Source organism: Oryctolagus cuniculus, chromosome 6, assembly GCF_051225735.1.
Source record: "Oryctolagus cuniculus isolate XC-2025 breed Fujian yellow rabbit chromosome 6, ASM5122573v1, whole genome shotgun sequence".
NCBI lineage: Eukaryota > Metazoa > Chordata > Mammalia > Lagomorpha > Leporidae > Oryctolagus > Oryctolagus cuniculus.
In genome coordinates this window covers 134,307-157,684 of record NC_142872.1, presented here as the reverse complement: position 1 = coordinate 157,684, position 23,378 = coordinate 134,307, and the positions used below count along the sequence as shown (strand labels likewise).

The following is a 23,378-nucleotide window of genomic DNA, read 5'->3' as shown; positions in this document are numbered from 1 at the left end:
TCCACTTCTGATCCAGCTCTCCGCTAATGGCCTGGGAAGGCAGTACAAGATGGCCCAAGTCCTTGGGCCCCTGCACCCACATGGGAAGACCTGGAGGAAACTCCTGGTTCCTGGCTTTGGATCATTGCAGCTCTGGCTGTTGAGGCCAATTGGGGAGTGAAACAGCGGAGGATGGAATACCTCTCTCTCTCTGCCTCTCCTTACCTCTCTGTGAAATTCTGACTTTCAAATAATTCAATCTCTAAAAAACAAAAACAGAAGCCAGGAATCAAGCCAGGTTTTTCCAGGAAGATCTGTGGAGGATCCTCTTATCTAATGGCATTGATACTTGTGGCTTACACAGGAGAGCCACAGGTTTCTGACAATGCTGTACCATCATCAGTTTATGCTGAAAGTTAGACAGAACACAGTGAAAAGGGGTTGTGGAACACGGGCTGCTGGAGCCACTGGGCTGCAGACTAAGGAAAAAAGGAATACTGACTCCAGTGGTGGAGCCGTGTATCCAGGAGGCAAAGCCTTGCATCACAGAGGCCTGATTATATTCAGACCAAGAAACCAAATGGAATTTGCTTTGCTATGCTGGGTTTTGATAATGCTTGGAGCTAGTCACTGTCTCCCTGTCTTCCTTTCTTCCCTGACTTTTTGAAAAACAAAACAAAACAAAACAAAACAGATTTACTTTATTTATTTGAAAGGCAGAGTGAGAGAGACAGACAAAAAGAGAGAGATCCTTCAGCCACTGGTTCACTCCCTGAATGGAAGCAAGAGCCAGAACCAGGACAGGTCAAAGCGAGGAGCCAGGAGCTTCATCCTGATCTCCCACATGGGTGCAGGGGTCCAAGCTCATCAGCAGGAAGCTGGATCAGAAGTGGAGCAGCCACGACTCAGCGCTTTGATATAGGGTGCTGGCATCATAGGTTGTGCAACCCTCTGCATCACAACCCTGGTCCCCTTTCTTTTCTTTCTTAAAGTTTTAGGTTTACGGAAAACTTAAGTGAAAGACACAGTTTACATATACCCTCTGCCCCCCCAACCCGCCTCTTTCAACATAAAAATCCCCTACATTGGCAAATTATCACCCAGAGCCCATTGTTTACATAAGGACCACACCAGGTGCTTTACATTCTGTGGGTTTGGACACGTGTACAGTAACTGTACCCACCATCATAATTGTCATGGGGTCAAAAAGAGTTATATCCTCTGTGCTCTGCCTGTTCATCCCCTCTTTCCTATCCCCAACCCCTGGTAAGTGTTGGTCTTTTAAGTACCCATAGCTTTGCCTTTTCCAGAATGTCTATGGTCAGAATCATACAGTACGCAGCCTTTTCAGGTTGGCTTCTTTCACCCGGCAACGTGCATTTCAGTTTCCTCTAAGCATTTCCATGACTTAATAACTCTTTTTTTTTTTTTTTTTTTACGGTGGAATGATATCCATTGCCTGGATGTACCACAGTTTTTCCATTGCCCTACAAAAGGACATCCTGGTTGCCTCCAAGTCTGGGCTACTATGAGAATGTTGCTGTCAACGCTTGTGCTCAGGTTTTTGTGTGGACATAAGTTTTCAATTCATTTGGGTAAATATCAACAAGCATGCCTGCTGGATGTATAGTGAGAAATTGTCAAGCTGTCTTCCAAAGTGACTGTTTCATTCTGTATTGCCACCAGCAAGGAACCGAGAGCTCCCGCTGCTCTGCCTTTGTGAGTCAGCTCTTCATCCTGTAGTGAAATTCCTCACACAACTGCTTATGGAAGAAAGTTTCACAGTCTAAGGTCACGCAGGTCTCTGTAGTTCAGTCATCTGGTGAAGCCAGAGGATGGCAGGTAGAGTGTAGATGGAGGGAGGATCACATGGTGAGCCAGGATACAGAGGGAGAAGCTGTCAGAGCACCAGGACAACTGGGCACACTGGAGCACAGCAGGAGTGCTCCACCAACAGGCAACCTGCTGCTTCTTTCACTAGGAATGGGCTGGAGTACTCCCAGGCTTCCTCAAGTGCTGCCCACTCCCCACAGTGCAGCCTCAGGATCCCTCAAGGGCTTCTTGCTGTGGCCTCTGTGCCTGACCCTTATACTCTGAGGCCTGTCTCAGTGACTGCCTCCCACAGGAAGCCCCTGCCTCTGTCCTCCCTCTCCTGAACACATCTGCATTCCCAAGTGGAGCATCTCAAGGCTCCAGTTCCTAATGCCCCAGTGTGGATCTTCTAATAGTTAGCATATTTGTACACAAACCACTTGCAAGTGTCCCTTCTACTGGAAAACACAGCCCATGGCCCAGACAACTTCATGAAAAGTATTTACATGGCTCTGGCCTGTCCTCATTGGAGGGACACCCACGTGGGGGCTGCTTTGGCTTGTAGCTGCTGGAGGGGCCAACAGCTGCCATGTCAATTCTGCATTCAGGGCATCGGCCCCTGCACCTCCAAGCAAGGGTAAGAGGGGTCAGAGGTGACTCCCTCCCTCCTGGCATCACATCCATGATGGCAAAGTAAGGCTAGGACAGTGAGGGAAGCCTGTGCAGAGGAGACCCCCAAGAGAGCAGTAGCCTCAGCTCTGTGTGCACAGAGGCCCTGCCCTCCCCCATCACCCGCCAGGTTTCTGTACTCTACAACCCTACAAAGGATAGACCATTTTAGGGAACAGGCCCTTTCCTGAGCCCACACCGCCTCCTGCTCACACCTAGAAGGGCTGAGCACCCTTGGCCTCTCCTGGCGTCCCTCTCATGAAACACATTATATGAAGCAAAAAGAAACAGCACATGGCATTTAAAAAAAATGTCTGAAACTATTGTTTTCCTTCTGTTTCTGGATAGAAATGGAGACACTGAAAGCAGAAATCAACACTCTCTTAAGCATACAATCATACTGTTTCATTTTTGTGTAAAACACTAAAGCAGTGTTAGAACGTGCCAGATGTTTATGAAGGCCCTGCAGGTATGCTTATCAAAAATTCACAAGCTACCTGTAAAGAAAACTTGCCTGTCCTACAGGGAAAACCTGAAATCGGATAAAAGCAGTGGGGGCTGTCTTCTCTGGATCTGTTGGAACAGCCCACAGCAGGGAAGGCAGGAGGACGTGGCCCTGAGAAGGGATTCGCTCCCCTTCACCATTAACAGAATCTGCCTGCAGCACTTACATGGGCAGAGAGCCCCTCCATGCTTAACAAAAACTGCAAGGAGCCAGCACTGTGGTGTAGTGGGCTAGGCCTCTGCCTGCACCACCAGCATCTCATGTGTGTGCCTGTTAGAGTTCCAGCTGCTCCACTTCCGATCCAGCTCCTTGCTGATGGCCTGGGAAAGCAGCAGAAGGTGGCCCAAGAGCTTGGGCTCCTGCACTCATGTGGGAGACCCAGAAGAAACTCCTGGCTTTTGCCTTCAAATCAGCCCAGCTCTGGCCACTGGGGCCAGTTGGGGAGTGAACCAGTGGATGGAAGACCTCTCTCTCTGTCTCTGCCTCTCTCTGTAACTCTGCCTCTCAAATCAATAAATAAATCATTTTAACAAATTGCATAAAGAAAATGCAACAAATTTCATGCTGGACAGCTTAGGCCAAGGCCATGCATGGTGACACTGAGCTGGCGTCTTGCATGTGATGGGAGAGACAGTCATACTATGGCAGGCATGCTGAAGACCATGTGCTCATGAGTGCCCAGGAGGCCCCATGTGTAAAGTGGCTCCCTCCTTGGCAACAGGTGCTGGAGTACAGCCCTCATCCCAAAGAGTGACCCCCTGGGCAAGGTCGCAGTGAAGCTCCCCAACCCCAGGCCTCATCAGAAGGGAACGGCAGACCCAGAGGAGAGACACCCATCAGCAGCGGGCACCTCTGCACTCCACACTCTCCTAGGTCAGCTTCCTTATACGCCGGTTATGCTTGTCCACGGTCAAGGTTGCCCGGTCCACAGCTGCAGTGATGCCGTCCAGGGCCTCATCCTGCCGCTCTAGCTCTGCCTCAGCATCCAGGGCGAGCCCTTTCAGCTTCCTCAGGACCTGGGGGAGAAGCATAAGTGACAGCAGAGGCTGCTTTTTTTTCTGTGAATTCTCAGAAATGCACACAGATGATGAGGTAGTTTTCTGTGATTTGATGGACAGGGCCCTCATAACTAAACACTTGGGTCTGGCCTCTTCTCTGCTGTATCTTGGCCACCTATGGGATACCACTGCCTGCTAGCCACCAGCACACAATGAGGGCACCCCGGGCATCTCATCGTGTCCGATGACAGCCTGACAGTGCTGCACATGGACGAGGGCCTCATGCACATGTTGACGGGACACTGGTCTGATGCCCAGGTGCCAATCTGCTTACCTGTCAGCACCCAGGTGCCTAACTGCAGATGGAGGTGGGACAAACAAGCTTGAAAAGAGCAAAACCCTCTCTGTGTCTATATGTGAAAGGTGTCATACATAAACAAATGGCAGAACAAAACAAACACAGTCTTCAGCTGCACAGTGCCGTTGTGGTCAGTACACATATACAACCAGGGTCCCAGACCATTGTAATGGTTATGGAAGTTCCTGTCCATCTAGTGACTTCCTAGCTGTGTGACACTGTAGCACCACCATGTAGTGCATTCCTCATGCATGTGTGGTGACACGGTATGCACACACTCACTGCTATGCCAGTCATGTAAACACACACAATTATGCATGGTACATGACACTTGGTTGTGATAGTAAGTAATTTTCATGTTTATTTTCTGTACTACACTTTTATTGTTGGAGTGTACGCTACTTCTGAAAGTCAGTGTAGCACAGAGGTGTTACATTTTCTTTTTTAAAGATTTGTTTATTTTTATTTGAAACGCAGAGTTAGAGAGGCAGAAACAGAGAGAGAGAGAGAAAGAGAGAGAGAGAGAGAGACATGGAGGTCTTCCATCTGCTGGTTCACTACCCAAATGGCCATAATGACCAGAGCTAGGGTGATCTGAAGCCAGGAGCCAGGAGCTTCTTATGGATCTCCCATGTGGGTACGAGGCCCAAGCACTTAGGCCATCTTTTGTTGCTTTCCCAGGTGCATTAGCAGGGAGCTGGATCAAAAGCAGCCAGGACTTGAAACAGCAAAGTATGGGATGACACCGCAGGTGGCTTTACCTGCTACATCATGGCCCTACAAGCTGCGTTTTCTCCATCTCCCACATCGAGTGAGTGACCTATACCACTCAGGTTTGCTAAGTACACTCCATGGTGTTTCTGCATTGACAAAACTGCTTAATGATGCAGCTCTCAGAACCTGTCCCTGTTGTTAACACTGCATAACTGATCCAATACGAGGGCAGGGGCACAACCTAACCCCAAGCAGCACTGTACACAAAGTACCAGGCACAGGCACCAAGAGCCCTGAGCAGTCCAGGTCCCGGCAGGGAGGACTCGGGCTAGCTAGAAGATGTGGGGTGCCCAGGAAATGCCACAGAGCCACTGGGGGTGCAGCCACAGGGTAGCCCTGCTGTGGCCACAGGACTCATGCCCGCTTCATGTGGTCTCAGTTAACTGCAATTCTGTGGAGACCACCACATATGGATCTCACTCCACCTACCCACAGGGCTGGGTTTAAACTCTCAGTGCTTGCAGGGAGACAGCGCAGAGGAACAGTCAAGAACAACCACTTGTGATGCACTTTCACACCCTCCTCTGGGGAAAGTTTCAGATCACAGGCAAGGACCATGAGAAGGAACAGTACAGAATGAAGTGTGAGGAGGCTGCACCTGGCTCCTGTTCCCACAGCGGCTGCAGCAGATTGAGCACCACAAAGGCAGTGTCAGTGCAAGAGAGAAACTGAACATGGACAAAGGAGATCCCAAGAAGCTCACAGGCAGATGTCATCCTGCGTGTTCTTTATGCAAACACGCCAGCAGTGCCACAGGCACACAGAGTACTCTAAGAATTCAGAGCTGGGAGACCACATCTGCTATAGGGAAAGGAAAACTCGAAGACCTGGCAGAAGCAGACAAGGATCCTGATGAAATTCAAATGAGAACCTGTGTCCTTCCTAAAGGGGAAACAAAACAGAAGTTCACAGATCTGTTCTGAGCATCAGAAGAGACTGTTCTGGCTGATGCAATGCGTGATCTTGCCAAGACGCTGAAAGCAGCGTGGACGAGCAAAGCTGGGCAGGTGACAGGAGCCTTGGGAAGACAAGGCTGCTGCTGCAGGAAAGATGTGGGAGGAAGGTGGCTGCGCCAGGAGCTGATGCAGTGAGAAAAGGAGTCGACAAGGCTGCAACACCAGAAAAAGGAGGAAAAGAGGAGGAGGAGGAGGAAGATGATGATAAATAAGTTGGGTCTAAGACAGGATTGTTTCCTGTAAAATGCATTTGACCCCTTTAAGCAACTCCTTTTAAGAAAAAAATGGAAAGGTAAGTCTGTAAGATTTGTTTCCAGCTGTGCAGAGTCTGGTTTTGTAGCTAACACATGAGGGGATGTGTCTTCAGACAGCCCTGTCTGTGGGTGTTTCCAGCAGCCTCAGCCCCTTCCCAGCACAGTATGGGGCTGTAAGCTGGCATGGAAAGTAAAGCAAGTTCCTGTTGGTGCCCAGCACAAATCAGCTACACATGGGGATGGCAGTTTCATCCTCAATTGTTTCTGATGCCGCTTATAGGAAATAACTGTTGTTTCATTAACTGAATATGATTATATAATACCCACAAAAGCTGCAATTTTGGCCGGTGCCGTGGCTCACTTGGCTAATCCTCCACCTGCGGCGCTGGCACCCCAGGTTCTAGTCCCAGTTGGGGCGCCGGATTCTGTCCCAGTTGCTCCTCTTCCAGGCCAGCTCTCTGCTGTGGCCCGGGAAGGCAGTGGAGGATGGCCCAAGTGCTTGGGCCCTGCACCCCATGGGAGACCAGGAGGAAGCACCTGGCTCCTGGGTTTGGATCAGCACAGCACGCTGGCTGTAGCGGCCATTTTGGGGGTGAACCAACAGAAGGAAGACCTTTCTGTCTCTCTCTTACTGTCTAACTCTGCCTGTGGGGAAAAAAAAAAGCTGCAACTTTGTAAACTTTGCTACACAGATGCCTAGGGAAGGGGCCCCAGCTGCAACCACACAGTTGAACATCAGGAACCCAGAATCTGGACTCAAGGAAGGCCTCACTGACAGTCTTGGCCTGGCCATGTGCTTTGTACCTGACCAGTGAGTAAAAGAGCCAAGGTAGGGGTGGCCAGCAAAGAAAAATCCAACTTCTCCATAGGTGGCAACTTACATCCATTTGAATGAGGAGGCACGTGGTGAAGCAGATTCTGCAGGGAGGCTGCCAGGCCCTCTCTGCAGACAGAGTAGGAGTGGAGGAGCTGAGGTCACACAGCAAGTCCATAACTGAGGTAGGATGAGCCCATCCCTCCTTCCACATACGGTGTCCGTGCTGTGAGCCCATCTCCCCTTCCACACACGGCGTCTGTGCTGTGAGCCCATCTCCCCTTCCACACACGGTGTCCGTGCTGTGAGCCCATCTCCCCTTTGTCATACGGCATCCACCTGTGAGCCCATCTCTCCTTCCATACACGGCGTCCATTCTGTGAGCCCACCTCTCCTTCCACACACAGCGTCTGTGCTGTGAGCCCACCTCTCCTCCCACACATGGCGTCTGTGCTGTGAGCCCATCTCCCCTTCCACACACGGTGTCCGTGCTGTGAGCCCATCTCTCCTTCCACACACGGTGTCCGTGCTGTGAGCCCACCTCTCCTCCCACACACAGCGTCTGTGCTGTGAGCCCACCTCTCCTCCCACACACAGCGTCTGTGCTGTGAGCCCACCTCTCCTCCCACACATGGTATCCATGCTGTGAGCCCATCTCCCCTTCCACACATGGTATCCATGCTGTGAGCCCATCTCCCCTTCCACACACGGTGTCCGTGCTGTGAGCCCATCTCCCCTTCCACACACAGCGTCTGTGCTGTGAGCCCATTCCTCCTTCCACACATGGTGTCCCTGCTGTGAGCCCATCTCTCCTTCCACACATGGCGTCTATGCTGTGAGCCCATCTCTCCTCCCACACACGGCATCTGTGCTGTGAGCCCATTCCTCCTTCCACACATGGTGTCCATGCTATGAGCCCCATCTCTCCTTCTACACACGGTGTCCGTGCTGTGAGCCCATCCCTCCTTCTACACAAGGTGTCTGTTTTGTGATCTGCATCCTGAGACATGAACACATCCTGATTCCAGCCGGCAGTCTCAGACAGCAGCCTTCCTGCTCCCTCTGGGACATGGTGGAAACTCCATCAGTTGAGTCATTACTTAGAAACTGGCCGGAGTGCTGGAAACTCGACTGTGGGGTCAGCAGCCCTGGGGGGATGGCCGGATGACCTCATACAGTAGGTCTTTTCCATCTCCTGTTCCTATGATCTCATATGGCTGATGCCCAAACAGCATAATGAAAAAGAAAAACAAATCACAGCTCACCACCATGGCAGGCAGGTTCTTCCCTGCCATTTTCCCTGGTTGACTAATCCTCTCTCATCTGCCTCCACTCTAACAAGAAGGTCCTTCCACCAGGACTTGGCATGAAGAAATAACCTTTGCCACCCAACCCCACATTCCACAATGTCCCCTGGGGAGGCCTCCTGGTGTCACATGCGTAGGCCACACACACCCCTAGTGGCTCTCCTATGCAAACTCTGTGTTCTGTCAATCACAAAAAAATGCAATTCAAGTTTACATCAATGTGCCACATAATGACATTCAGGTCACCAGTGGTGGTCCCATCAGATTACATCGCCAGTGACAGAGCCGTCCTGGTTTGTGGAAGTGCACTGTCTAATGTTTGCACAAAGACGAAACTGCCTGCTGACTGACTTCTCAGAACCTGTCCCATGTTCTCAGAACCTGTCCCATGTTTAAGTGATATGTGACTGTATTTAAAGTGTTTTTGGGACCACAAGGCTCCACATTATACACAATGACCTCTTGGCACATGAGCTGAGAGCGGGGGCATGGGATGTGACCATACTGCAGCCTGACATTCCTGTCAGAGTTTAGGGTGTGAATACTTCTAATGCAGCAACACAGAGAACCTGCTCTCTCTGAAGCTAGCTGCTCCCTGCAGCACAGGTCACAGTTAGTCCTGGCTCTGTTCTGGTAAGAATACTGCACAAAGAAGATGAGAAACAGAGAGAGAAGTCATGAAGACAGTTAAAGTTATCCATAATCCATATCATTCTTTGCCAGATTAGCAGCACAGGTAGTACATCCCTCATCTGAAAATCTGAATTCCAAAATGATCCAAAATCTGAAATTTCGTGAGCACCAACGTGATGTCATACACAAAGCCCACCCATGAACCCCTGTGATGGGTCACAGTGCAGGTGCTTTAGAAATAATGAATAAATTGCCTTTACACTGCATGTGAGACATACGTGAATTTCATGTAAGACATCTGATTACATGTATGCAAATATTTCAAAATCCAAAAATATCTGAAATCCTAACACTTCTGGTTCCAACCATTTTGGATAAGAGATAGTCAGCTTGTATCAGTAATATCTTTTCCTATCCCTATATCCACATACTCTCACTTGGGAATAAATATACTTTTGTTTCTGTTTTTTTTTTTCCAACCTCTAGCTAGGGTGCCCTAAATAAAAGCTAAGAATTATGGGATCCCTGAAGTGTACCGAACATTGCTTTAAGAACTTCACACATTTTAACTCTGTTTCAAAAAAGAGACCCAGGCAGGCTGTGCAACCCAGCCCCCTACAGGAATGCCTGGCTTCCATTCACTAAGAGTTGAGCCGCCTCCTGGCAGAGACAGAGACAGGACTGGATACCCCCATGGCAAACCATGCACTGATCATGCAGGCCTGCTGTAAATGCCTCAGTCTTAGCACCAGGACACATCTCTTGCAAAATGGCAAATGGGCCCACAGCGGGCTGGGACCTGGACCTGTGCTATCTCTCACAGTCCTTGAGTGGCTGAGGCAAGACCCCACTAAAAGGAAAGCCAAGAAACAATTTAAAAATCTCAAACACACACACACTGATTGCATAGAAAATGACAGAGGAGTTCACTTTGGTACTTAACCCAATTATGTTCAAAATATCATCACCTTATCATGGCAACAACATAAAATACCATTGGTGACACACTGTGTTATTTTTACTATGAAGACCCTGAAAGCCAGTGTGAACGCCACACTTATGGCACACGAGAACTTGGACAACCCATGGTTCAGGTGTGGAGGAGAACCACGGCACCCCACTAGCCTTGTCCCACATAGGCTGTCCACAAAGCCATCTCCACCACAGCCTCTAGGCTCCTACATTTCTATCACCAACACCCTCAAAAAGCCGAGGGAACTGCCTTTTCCCAGACCACAGTGAAACAGTGGCTAAATCAAGGATCTCTATATTCCTGGATCCTTGCCTGACATGCACAGTAGTAACACATACAAATAATCATCTTTGGCACAGACTGGCAGCTCTGACAACAGAGTTTGGGCATTTGATTGTGTACATACTCAAAATAATGGCTGGTTCTTGTTCAACTTTTTGATGTAGAGAAAGTCTCACCAATTGGAAAGCCTTATAAATAGACCTCAATGCAAACAGCCTGTTGAGACTTTGCCTGCCTGCCAAAACAGTACTTGCAACTAACACTGCAAACATGCAAGTGAGATCTTTACAGCCACTTGGTCTGCAGACAAAGAAAATCACCGAGTTAACCTTCAGACTACTGGTACTTCTGGAATACAGTCCAGATTATTTTTCCTTTAAGTGAGGGACTGAAGTAATTAAATGGCATCGTGTACATTCCATATAACAGGGGATGGAAAGAATGGAGAATATGAAGTCTGGCCAAACCTTAAAAACAGTTGTTCCTTCTGTGGCCCAGGATGACAAGCTGTCTAGTCATCAATGCACAAAGTCGCCAACTTCTGAAATATCAAGGGGCCTCTCTGGGAGCCCTCACTGGGCTCTGAGTCAAAGACAGAACTCAAAACGGACTCATCCCCAAGCCATCATTACACTAATAAATAAACCTAGTAACCAGTCACAATTTTACTTCCATAGAAATGATCTGAAATAGTGCTTTGAGTTTAAGGAGAAACAGTGGTTTATAAACTCCAAAAAGATTTTTGGTCTACATTAGGATGGGCAAGACGTAAACACACAGGTGAGTGTGGTCCAGGAGAGGAAGAGTGAGACCTTAGGTGTTCAGCTCACAGTGGTCACGGATGCCCAAGCAGTGCCAAGCAGTGAGCAGTGCCTTCTGTCAGTGGCTGGGAAGGAAGCAGGCTGGGTGACTCACGCAGACAGCAGAGGTACAACTGGGACAGCTCTATAGGGGAGCCAGAGAGACGGGGTGATGGTCACAGTTCCCAGGGGAGCATCGAGCCTACTTTCCTCAATGGTGATTGTGAGGAATTCTTTGGGCCCTGCTTCTCTAAGGAAGAACTTACAACAGCCTCCATCCTCACAGAGCTCCTGAGACCCAGGATGAGCACCATCAAGACCATCTGGACTGACAGCAATGATATGTCAGGGGAGCCACAGGAACAGAGAGCTTTCCCTTCTCACCATGTCCATTTGGTTTATAAAGACAGAAAATAAGTATGGAAAAGCAGTTTAGTGAGGTAGAATGTGTGTCCTCACCAAAAGAGATATGCTTGATATTCTTACTTGTAGATACCACCAAGGGGCAAGGCCAGGCACCAGCAGCCTGAGCCCACCAGTGTCTGCCCCACATGACTGTGGCCCGGAAGACGCACTCCTCACCCCCAAACACCCTGTGTGACCATGGCCCGGAGGACACGCTCCTCACCCCCAAACACCCTGTGTGACCATGGCCCGGAGGACACGCTCCTCACCCCCAAATGCCCTGTGTGACCATGGCCCGGAAGACGCACTCCTCACCCCCAAACACCCTGTGTGACCGTGGCCCAGAGGACACGCTCCTCACCCCCAAACGCCCTGTGTGACCGTGGCCCAGAGGACACGCTCCTCACCCCCAAATGCCCCGTGTGACCATGGCCCGGAGGACACGCTCCTCACCCCCAAACACCCTGTGTGACCATGGCCCGGAGGACACGCTCCTCACCCCCAAATGCCCTGTGTGACCATGGCCCGGAAGACGCACTCCTCACCCCCAAACACCCTGTGTGACCGTGGCCCAGAGGACACGCTCCTCACCCCCAAACGCCCTGTGTGACCGTGGCCCAGAGGACACGCTCCTCACCCCCAAATGCCCCGTGTGACCATGGCCCGGAGGACACGCTCCTCACCCCCAAACGCCCCGTGTGACCATGGCCCGGAGGACACGCTCCTCACCCCCAAACGCCCTGTGTGACAGTGGCCCGGAGAACACGCTCCTCACCCCCAAACGCCCTGTGTGACCATGGCCCGGAGGACACGCTCCTCACCCCCAAACGCCCCGTGTGACCGTGGCCTGGAGGACACGCTCCTCACCCCCAAGCGCCCCGTGTGACCATGGCCCAGAGGACATGCTCCTCACCCCCAAACGCCCTGTGTGATCATGGCCCGGAGGACACGCTCCTCACCCCCAAACGCCCTGTGTGACCATGGCCTGGAGGACACACTCCTCACCCCCAAACGCCCCGTGTGACCGTGGCCCAGAGGACATGCTCCTCACCCCCAAACGCCCCGTGTGACCATGGCCTGGAGGACACGCTCCTCACCCCCAAACGCCCTGTGTGACCATGGCCCGGAGGACACGCTCCTCACCCCCAAACGCCCTGTGTGACCATGGCCCGGAGGACACGCTCCTCACCCCCAACGCCCCGTGTGACAGTGGCCCGGAGAACACGCTCCTCACCCCCAAACGCCCTGTGTGACCATGGTCCGGAGGACACGCTCCTCACCCCCAAACGCCCCGTGTGACAGTGGCCCGGAGAACACGCTCCTCACCCCCAAACGCCCTGTGTGACCATGGCCTGGAGGACATGCTGCTCACCCCCAAACGCTCTGTGTGACCATGGCCTGGAGGACATGCTGCTCACCCCCAAATGCCCCGTGTGACCGTAGCCAGAGGACATGCTCCCCGCTCCCGTGGTGCACTGGCTATTCTCTCCGCCTAGAGTCTGAGAAAAGAAGAGGGTCTGCTGTACCTTTTTGCAGCACCTCAGGATGTGGAGCACAGCGGCATGGCACTGAGTGTCTGCAGTGAGTTAGCATTAGCTCGGCTGCCTGCCCTGAACTGTTATTAAGCTGACTCACCCAGAATCTGTGAATATTCTTGCAGTGAGAAATTAGCAACCATTTAAGAATAGAGCTGGGATAAATCAAGCTGTCTGCAACTCCAAATAGTTCTACCAGTTGGGGCCATTAATATGCTATGGGGAAGGTGAAGGGGGAGAGTTGACTTTCCCTGCAGCCAAAGCCCTGGGGGCTGGAAGGAACGTTCTGCTGTGATCTGTCACATTCAGCACTCAGAGACCACCCCAGACCACACTCCCCACAGCTGCATTCCTAGGGGCCCCTCCATCCTCAGGGCCACCACACACGCACACACACACACACACACACACACACACTGCAAGGCCGAAGCTGACCATGGTCAGGACTGTGCTTTTCTGAGGGGTCTCGGAGCTGGCTGGGGGTTGGGTCCTCAGAGACCTGTGAACCTTGCACGACATGTGCTGGCGGCTGCTGGTGACAAGTGAACATTCTCTCCCAAGGCCCAGGAAATGGCCCTGGAGAGTGAGGGCAACTCCAACAATCCATATGACTCCCTTCCCCCAGATCGGAAAAGAAGCTGACTGTTGAAGAGTGTGGTGAAACCTCAGTAAACGAAATGCCGACTTACTTAAGCCAGGTGCCACTGGAGGTCCATCTCACATGTGGGACTATGCACCCCAGTGGTACCCTCAAATCAGGAAACAAACTGGAAACGCATTCAGAGTGGGCCTCCTCAATGCTGAGCAGAGCCCCAGCCCACTTTTTCATTCAGAGCTTACAGGCACTGAACACTCTGCTTGCCCTGCCACAGGCCACATTCTCTCTTCGTTCTCACTTAGACCTAGGGCAGAAGCCTCTTCTGTACAAAGTGGACCACTGGGAGAAATGAATCACACAGCTAAGCGGCAGTAATGGCCCCTCCCTCCTCAGCAGGGGACAGCCATGGCACTGTCAGGGCCTGCAGTCACTGGTCTCCCTGGACATCCCCCCTGGTAAGCATTTAGGATAACTCAATATGTCCAAACCTCAGGACCCACTTCTCACTCTGAACCAAAAACCATAATACTTGTAAACCATCCTTTAAAATTAGTAAAAAGGATGTCCATGATGAAGAGAATATCTAGAGAGGAGATCAGTAAGGAAACACAGGACTGGAAGAACACCAGGAGCCCACAGGACCCACGAGACATAATTCAGAGCCAGCACAATGCCCACTCTGCTCCAGCACAGACGGTGTGGGCAGCAAGACTCCATGTGCTCAAGCAGACTGAAACTAGAAATGTGGCAAATTACGACATTCACTAACAGATGGAAATTAAACACCCAAAGAGTCAAGGAAGGGTAATTAGGAAAACTTTTGAGATAAATGAAAATGAAAACACAACATATTAAGACAATAGTGATGGCCGGCACCGTGGCTCACTAGGCTAATCCTCCGCCTTGCGGCGCTGGCACACCGGATTCTAGTCCTGGTCGGGTGCCGGATTCTGTCCCGGTTGCCCCTCTTCCAGGCCAGCTCTCTGCTGTGGCCAGGGAGTGCAGTGGAGGATGGCCCAAGTGCTTGGGCCCTGCACCCCATGGGAGACCAGGAGAAGCACCTGGCTCCTGGCTTCGGATCAGCGCGATGCACTGGCCGCAGCGTGCCGCCAGCCATTGGAGGGTGAACCAACGGCAAAAGGAAGACCTTTCTCTGTCTCTCTCACTGTCCACTCTGTCAAAAAAAAAAAAAAAAAAAAGACAATAGTGAGGGGCCAGCACTGTGGCACAGGGGGTTAACGCCCTGGCCTGAAGCGCCAGCATCCCATATGGGTGCCGGTTCAAGACCCAGCTGCTCCACTTCCAATCTAGCTCTCTGCTGTGGCCTGGGAAAGCCGTAGAAGATGGCCCAAATCCTTGGGCCCCTGCACCTGTGTAGAAGACCCGGAGGAAGTTCCTGGCTACTGGCTTCAGCTCCGGCCATTGCGGCCAAGTGGGGAGTGAACCATCGGATGGAAGACCTCTCTCTCTCTCTCTCTCTCTCTCTCTCTCTCTGCCTCTGCCTCTCCTCTCTGTGTAACTCTTTCAAATAAAATAAATAAAATCTTTAAAAATAAAAAAATAAAAAAGACAACAGTGAAATAAATCCATGTGAGATGCACATGATCGATTTGCTACAGAAAACACACTGCTGGAGCCAGAATCCCGTGTGGGATGCTCTACTTCCAATTCAGCTCCCTGCTAATGGCCTGGGAAAACAGGGGAGGATGGCCCAACTGCTTGGGCCCCTGCACCCATGTGGGAGACCTGGATGAAACTCCTGGCTCCTGGCTTCAGCCTGGCCCAGACCTAGGCACTGTGGCCATCTGGGTTGTGAACCAGCAGATGGAAGATCTCTGTCTGTCTCCCCCACCCCCTCTGTAACTCTTTCAAATAAATAAATATTAAAAAAAAGGAAGATAAAGAAAAAACACTGCCAAAATTCAACATGCTTCCATAACAAAAACACACAGGTGACAATAAACAGAAGGAACTCCTGTAACGTGATTAAGGGCATTTGTGAGAAGCACACAGCCAGCAGCACAGTCAGTGGGAAGATTTAATTATTTACTTGAAAGCCAGAGCTACACAGAGAGAGAAGGAGAGGCAGAGAGAGCAAGAGAGAGGTCTTCCATCTGCTGGTTCATTCCCCAACTGGTCACAACAGCTGGCGCTATGCCGATCCAAAGCTGGGAGCCAGGAGGGTCTCCCATGCGGGTGCAGGGACCCAAGGACTTGGGTCATTTTTCACTGCTTTCTCAGGCCATAGCAGAGAGCTGGATCGGAAGTAGAGCAGTAGGGACTCGAATTGCTGCCTATATAGGATGCTGGCGCCACAGGTAGTGGCTTTACCTACTATGCCATGACGCCAGCCCAGTAGCACTGTTTTTAGAGATGGAAAAGCTGATTCTCAAATTCACATGGAACTACAATAGAAGTAGACTAGCCACAACACTTTTGAAGAAGAAGAATGAAGTTGGAAGACACACTTCTCGATATCAAAATTTACAACAAAATGATAGTGATCAGAATAGTGACACCAGACCACTGGACAGAATGAGTGGATCAGAAATAAACCCACAGAGAGATGTTTGACAGGTTAAGAATACTAAGTGAGGAAAGAACAGTCTGTTTGCCGAATAGCATGAAGACAACTGGATATCGACACGCAAAAGAATGCAGACTGAAACCTTAGTTTACTTCATGCACAAAAATTAAGGAATGGATTAACAGGATGCTGTTTGGCCTGGCAGTGAAGATATCAGTTGGGACACTGGCCTGACCCAAGCTCTGCGATCGCAGGCAGCTGGGGTGTGAACCAACAGACATGAGATCTGTTTCTCTCTCAAATAAAATTAAATAAACAAAAAAATGTTAAATCTTTAAATGGATGAGAATTCTAAATGTACTGCTTTTCCAGGTGCATTTACAAGAAGCCAGAACTCAAATTGGCCCTTTGATATGGGATGTGGGTGTTGTGAGCAGTGGCTTAACCCACTTTATCACAACACTGAAATGGATTCTTCAGTGTGACATTGAAAGCACAAACCAAAGGGAAAAAAGTTAGATAAACTAGACTTCATCATAATTTAAAACTTTTACACCTGTTGAATTATAAAGAATTTGGGGGCCTGCTGTTTTGGCACTGCAGGTTGAAGCATTATCTGCAATGCCAACATCCCAAATGAGCATCAGTTTGAGTCTCAGCTTCTCCATTTCCGATCCAGCTCCCTGCTAAAGTGCCTGGGAAAGCAGTGGAAGACAGCTCAAGTGCTTGGGCCCCTACACCCATGTGGAAGACCCAGATGGAGTTCCAAGCTCCAAAATTCTGCCTGGCCCAGCCCAGATCCGACTCAGCCCCAGCCATTGTGGCCATTTGCAGAGTGAACCAGTGGGTGGTAGATCTGTGTGTGTATGTGTACATGTGTCTCTGTCTCTCCCTCTCTCTAATTCTGCCTTTCAAATGAATAAAATAAATCTTAAGAAAATAACTTGATTGGCCTTGCCCCTGGTTTCTAGGAGGGTGAATCTAAACCTTTGGAATTTCCCAGGTATCTAACAGCAGTGTCTGCTATTCACGAGCTCTTGGAACCACGCCTGAGTTTATGCCAACACACTGACTCACGGCGGTTCTCAAGATAGTTTCAGGAAGGGGCAGCCAAGCACTTAGAGGGTAGGAGCTACGGGTTATGTAGCTCAAAGAAAGGAGATGGGGTGAGACTGGCAACTGGGTCAGTCCCAGGAGCCAACAGTTTAATCCATCATGCTCAGTGGAGCTTCTTGGTGGGTGGACACACAGACTTGGCTGGAGGATGACCCTACAAATCCTCAAGGGAGGGCTCCACATATAGTGCCTCCCAGGCTTTGCTCCATGTCTCTTCATTTGGTTGTTACTGATTTGTATCTTTTATTAAAGCCATAATCCCAAGCACACTGCTTTCCCAAGGTTTGTGAACTGTTCTAATGAACTACGAAGACTGAGAGGAGTTCTAATGAATTACAAATCGTCAGGAAGGAGTTGTGGAAACCCTCAGGTTTACAGCCAGTTGGTCAGAAGGGTGAGCACCCTGGGGACCTGCTCGCAGCTAGCGTCTGAATTGGGAGCAGTGCTGTTGGTGAACAGAATAGAATGACAATATACCACTTGGGGTTGGTGTCAGAATAGCATCAAAGGACAGCAAGGAGAAAGTTCAAAGATAACCCATAGGCATGGGAGTTCAACCCAGCAGTGAAGACACTCATGTCTCATACCACAGTAAATGAGCTCAATTCTCAGTTTCAGCTCAATTCCCTGATTCCAGCTTCCTGCTAATGCAAACCATGTGAGGCAGCAGTGATGGTTCAAATAACTGAGGCCCTGCCTCCAAGGTGGAAGACCTGGGTTGAGTTCCTGGCTCCCGGTCCTGGCCCTGACTCACTTGTTCACTCCTCAAATGGCTGTGGATGGGCCAGGGCCAGGACTGGGAGCCAGGAACTCAAATAAATAAATAAATTTTTAAAAAGACAACCCACAGAATGGAAAAAATACTTGCAAGACATAGATCTGATAAAGGTCTAATATCCAGAATACATATGGAACTTTTAATGCTGGCCAATAAATAGACAAACAATCCAATTAATAAACGAGTAAAGGACTTAAAAAGGTATTTCTCCAAAAATGATATACAAATGGCCAATAAGCACATAAAAGATGTTCAACATCACTAGTCATCAAGGGAATACAAATCAAAATCACACCGAAGTATTACCTCACACTCACCAGATGGCTACAACAAATTTAGAAAGGAAAACATGATGAGAGGATGTGGAAAATCTGGAATCTTTGGGCAATGATGGAGAATATAAAATGGAGCAGTCTCCGTGGAGTAGTTCCTCCAAAAGCCAAGCCTAGAATCACCATAGGACCCAGCAAACCCACTCTCAGGTACACACCTCAGAGAACTGTAAACCAGGACTCACACAGACACCTGTGGGTGAGTGTTCATTACAGCACTACTCACAACAGCCCAAAGTTGGAGACAATTCAACTGTGCATCAATAAATGACAGATACACAGCATTAACCCACAGAATTGGCTATTTCTTCAGGGATGAAATCCCAACTCACGCATCATATAGGTCAGCCTTCAAAACACTGCACTAAGTGAAATATGCCTGACACAAAAGGACAAATACTGTGTGACTCTACTTACAGTTTCTAGAACAGGCATGTTCACAGAGACAGAAAGTAGAACTGCAACAGTCAGGGGCTGAGGAAGGAGGGAACATGAAGTTACTGCTAATGGGTATAGAGTTTCAGTTTGGGACAATGAAAAAGTTATGGGCATCCTGGGAGGTAGCCGGTGATCGCTTAGTTGCTTAGGTAGGTCCTTGCCACCCACCTTGGAGACCCAGATGGAGTTCCAGGCTCCTGACTTCTGTCCAGCCAAGCCCCAGCTGCTGTGGGCACTGGGGGAGTGAGCTCTCTATCTCTGTCTCTCTCTACCTCTCAAGTACAATTTTTTTTTTTTTAATTTATTTGACAGGTAGAGTTACAGACAGTGAGAGAGAGAGACAGAGAGAAAGATCTTCCTTCCGTTGGTTCACCCTCCAAATGGCTGCAATGGCTGGAGCTACACCAATCTGAAGCCAAGAGCCAAGTGCTTCCTCCTGGTCTCCCACGTGGGTGCAGGGGCCCAAGCACTTGGCCCATCCTCCACTGCCTTCCCAGGTCACAGCAGAGAGCTGGATTGGAAGAGGAGCAGCTGGGACTAGAATCGGCACCCATACGGGATGCTGGTGCCACAGAGGATTAACCTAGTGCACCACGGCACCAGCCCCTCAAGTACAATTTTTTTAAAAAAATTTAAAGGTTAAAATGACAACATTTCTGTATTTTATAAATACATATATGCATATATGTTTTTCTTTGTTTAGTTGTGGGTTTTCTGGGATTCTTTGAATATATATATATATATATATATATTTTTTTTTTTGACAGGCAGAGTGGACAGTGAGAGAGAGAGACAGAGAGAAAGGTCTTCCTTTTGCCATTGGTTCACCCTTCAATGGCTGCCGCAGCCGGCACGCTGCGGCTGGTGCACTGCGCTGATCCGAAGGCAGGAGCCAGGGGCTTCTCCTGGTCTCCCACGGGGTGCAGGGCCCAAGCACTTGGGCCATCCTCCACTGCATTCCTGGGCCACAGCAGAGAGCTGGCCTGGAAGAGGGGCAACCGGGACAGAATCCGGCACCCCGACTGGGACTAGAACCTGGTGTGCCGGTGCCGCAGGAGGAGGATTAGCCTATTGAGCCACGGTGCTGGCTTTTCTTTGAATATATTTTACCATAAAAAAGTTAATAAAGAAAAATGTCCTACTTAAGACACATATAGTCATGTACTGCTGAACACTGGGGACACACTCTGAGAGAAGGGTTGTTAAGACTGTGTCATCCTGCAAACATCAACAAGTCAAGATGCCTACGACATCACTAGGTGATGCAACCTTACAGTCCCACAGTGGTATATGTGGTCTGTCACCAGCCACAATGTTATCATGCAGTGTGTGACTAAATTACACTATGCAGCCAGGTATTCAGTAATGAAATGAGCAAGCACCGTGTTTATCTGTTTTTGAATAGACACATAAAAACCATGCTATGGGTCACAGAGTGATGTCTGGTACATGTATACAACGTGTAGTGATCAATTCAGAACATTGAGGTTATCCGTCATCTCAAATATTTATCATGTCTTTGTGATGAGAACATTCAAAATCCTGTCTTCCAGCTATTCTGAAATGTATGGTGCGATACTACTGATTATAATCAACCTTCTGTAGAACAGAATCCAGAACTTACTCTACCTACTATCTGTGGCTTTGTATCAACTAACCAATCCTTCCTGGTCTAACTAACTAACCAACCAACCAACCAACCAATCTTTCCTGGACTCTCTCCAGTCTCCACTAACCACAATTCTGCTTACTACTATGAGCTTCACTTTTAAAAATTCCACAAATGACAACATTTTATCCTATTTTTTTTATGGTTGAATGCTATTCTGTCAAGCATATGAGCCACATTTTCTTCATTCATTCACCACTTGATGGGCTGCTGTAGTTAACATGTGAGTACAGCCATCTCTTCCACTGACTGACTTCACGTCCTTAGGGTACATTCCCAGTAGGAAGATTCTGGAAAGGATGTGGAGAAAGGGGAACCCTTGCACATGGCTAGTGGGAATGCAAATTAGTGCAGCCACTGCATAAAACACTGTGGATGCTTCTCAACAATCTAAAAATAGGGGCTGGCATTGTGGCACAGTGGGTTGAGTGCCGCTTGCAACTCCAGCATCCCATAGCAGAGCACTGGTTCATGTCCCAGGTGCTCCACGTCCAATCCGGCTACTTGCTGATGCACCTGAGAAGGCAGCAGATGGCCCAGGTGCTTGGGCCCCTGCACCTATGCAAAAGACTCCAACGGTGTTTCGGGCTCCTGGCTTCCATGTGGACCAGCCACTGCGGCAGCTATTTGGGGGAATGAACCAGCAGATGGAAGATCTCTTTCTCTGTCTCTTTCTCTGTTGCTTTGAATTTCAGATAAATATTTTTTAAGTTAAAAATTGGTTTAAAAATTTTACAATAAGACTATCAAACACTGTTTTAAGACTTGAACTTCATTTAAATGATGTCTAGGATGACAGAAAAATAATCAGAGGAAACAGGTAACTCCCAAACCTGAAGTCTCCCTCCAGCACTGATTTTCTGGGAGAGATGCTCATTTGATGCCCGCCCATTCTGAAGTCATGTTCTCAGCACAGACTCTGAACTGACTCCTTCTGGGCTCCCTCCGTGTTCAGCTTCCTGGAGGCGACAACTGATGTACATGGGCATCTGGAATCTAGAATTGCCCACATGACATTCCCATCACGGCCCCTGGCCCTGAGCTCTGCTGATGTGGCTACAGGCAGAAGGACACTCCCGCAGCTGGGGCGTCTATCTATCCAAGGTACACTCACTGTGACTATCAGGCCCAGAAAGAATTAGGACCGAGTAGAAGCAAGGCATGGTGTATTCCCATAATTCAGCTTCCAGTGTATTATGGGGGCTTCCACGTTAGAGGGGAGGTGGGGCTGAGGCCAGGGAGTGGCTCCCTGCTCCTTGTCTAGGGCTCTTTGCAGGATACCCAGTCCTTACTATATATGAATGCCAGAAGCAACAAGGGTAGCTTGCCCTCGTGATGAGGCTCTTCCTACAGCTCCATATTCAGAGAAGACACAGGCTGTGGCATCATGGACATTCACCATAAAGTATAACATGGGGGCAGGGGAGGGAGCAAGTGTGTCCCATGTCCCACACTGGAATATCTGGGTCTGACGCTTGCCTCCGGCTTCCAGTTCCTGCCTACTGCTGACACAGACCTGGAGACACCATGGTGATGGCTCAAGTCGTTTGGATTGTGCCTGGATTAAGTTCTTGGCCCCTGGTTTCAGCCTCAGCCCAGCCAAGCTGTAGTGGGCGTTTAAGAAATAAACAGGCAGATGAGGGCTCTGCCTGTCTGCCTCTAAGGAAAACAGAAATTTTTCAAAAGCATAAGTTGGGTAACCTTATCCAATATGCTTAGGACCAAAAGCATTTTTAGATTTTAGATTTTTAAAAAGACTTTGGAATATCTGCATTTACAAAATGAGATCTCTTGGGGGTGGGACCCAAGAGTCCATTTGTGTTTCATATACACCTTGATACACAGAGCCAGAAGGTAGTTTAATACATTTTTTTCACGTACCTGCATCTTGTCTGCAACACATCACTTCCGGTTGTTCATAAAATTTCAGATCTCACAAGGGGCTCCTTTCACTGCCATGGCTGCCAGACCCTGAGAAGTTCACAGGAGCCAGTCCCTACACTCCATGCCCACTGAGCAGACCTGTACCTGGATTCCATCTGGTCCATTCCTGGGAGATGGAAGCAGAATGAGGGAATCCCAGTCGCAGGACAGGGCAGAGAAATGGAGATCGTGAGGGAACTTGACACTGACCCGAAACGCCCTGTTTCGGGAACAGCCAAACACCACTTTTTGTTTTATCCTTTCCAAACCCTGCATCCACCACGTGGCGTCCACAGATTCCATAAACTGAGGGCAGTAGCAGTTCTGAGGCGGGAACAGACATCGAGGCGGGTCAAGCGGCTCTGCCAAGCCCAGGCCAGTCAGCTCTCCCCATGACCTCCAGGCCCTCCCTCTGCCTCCCCAAGCATGTGGCCAACACTGACCACTGACCACAGCGGTTTGGGGGTTGGGTACCACAACCCACGTCCATCCCTGTGCAGTCCTCAGCTCCCCCAACTACAACATAAATCACCAAGACACAGCCCGACGCAACGGCTTTAATAGCATTTGCAACAAAAACCACAGCTGGATGGAGGAGGGTTTCTTGCATTTTTGTTTTCCCCAGAAATTTAACTCGTTCCTACTTAGGCTTGGGCTTCAACTGTACAGCAACGAATTCTTCTCTAAATAGGAAACATGTGTTCTACCTCAAAAAGACAATCTTGTGTGAAACTAGGTCATTCCATCGATGAGTCCACAGCCCTTCCCCCATACCCTAGCAGCACCTCCTGAGCACTGCCCACCCCCCAAACCTGTCACTCTGAACCGCGGACCCCTTCCTTCTGCCCTGACCATGGCCCTAATACCATGGTCCTGGTGCACAGTACCCACTGTTTCCAGCATCCAACGGGTCACTGAATACTTGAAGCTCATGTCTTTGCTG

The 23,378-nt window shown here is 49.5% G+C and overlaps 1 protein-coding gene across 5 annotated transcripts in view; it reads right to left on the bottom strand.

Moving 5' to 3' along the window:
• Positions 1 to 669: 669 nt before the first annotated feature.
• SNAP47 (synaptosome associated protein 47) overlaps positions 670 to 23,378 on the bottom strand; it is a 56,428-nt gene continuing 33,719 nt past the window's right edge. For all 5 annotated transcript variants that reach the window (XM_008252777.5, XM_089334654.1, XM_051840087.3 and 2 more), the window contains one exon: positions 670 to 3,981. In XM_008252777.5, coding sequence (XP_008250999.2) covers positions 3,835 to 3,981 — 147 coding nt within the window. In that variant the 3' untranslated portion in view covers positions 670 to 3,834. The remainder of the gene's footprint in view (positions 3,982 to 23,378) is intronic.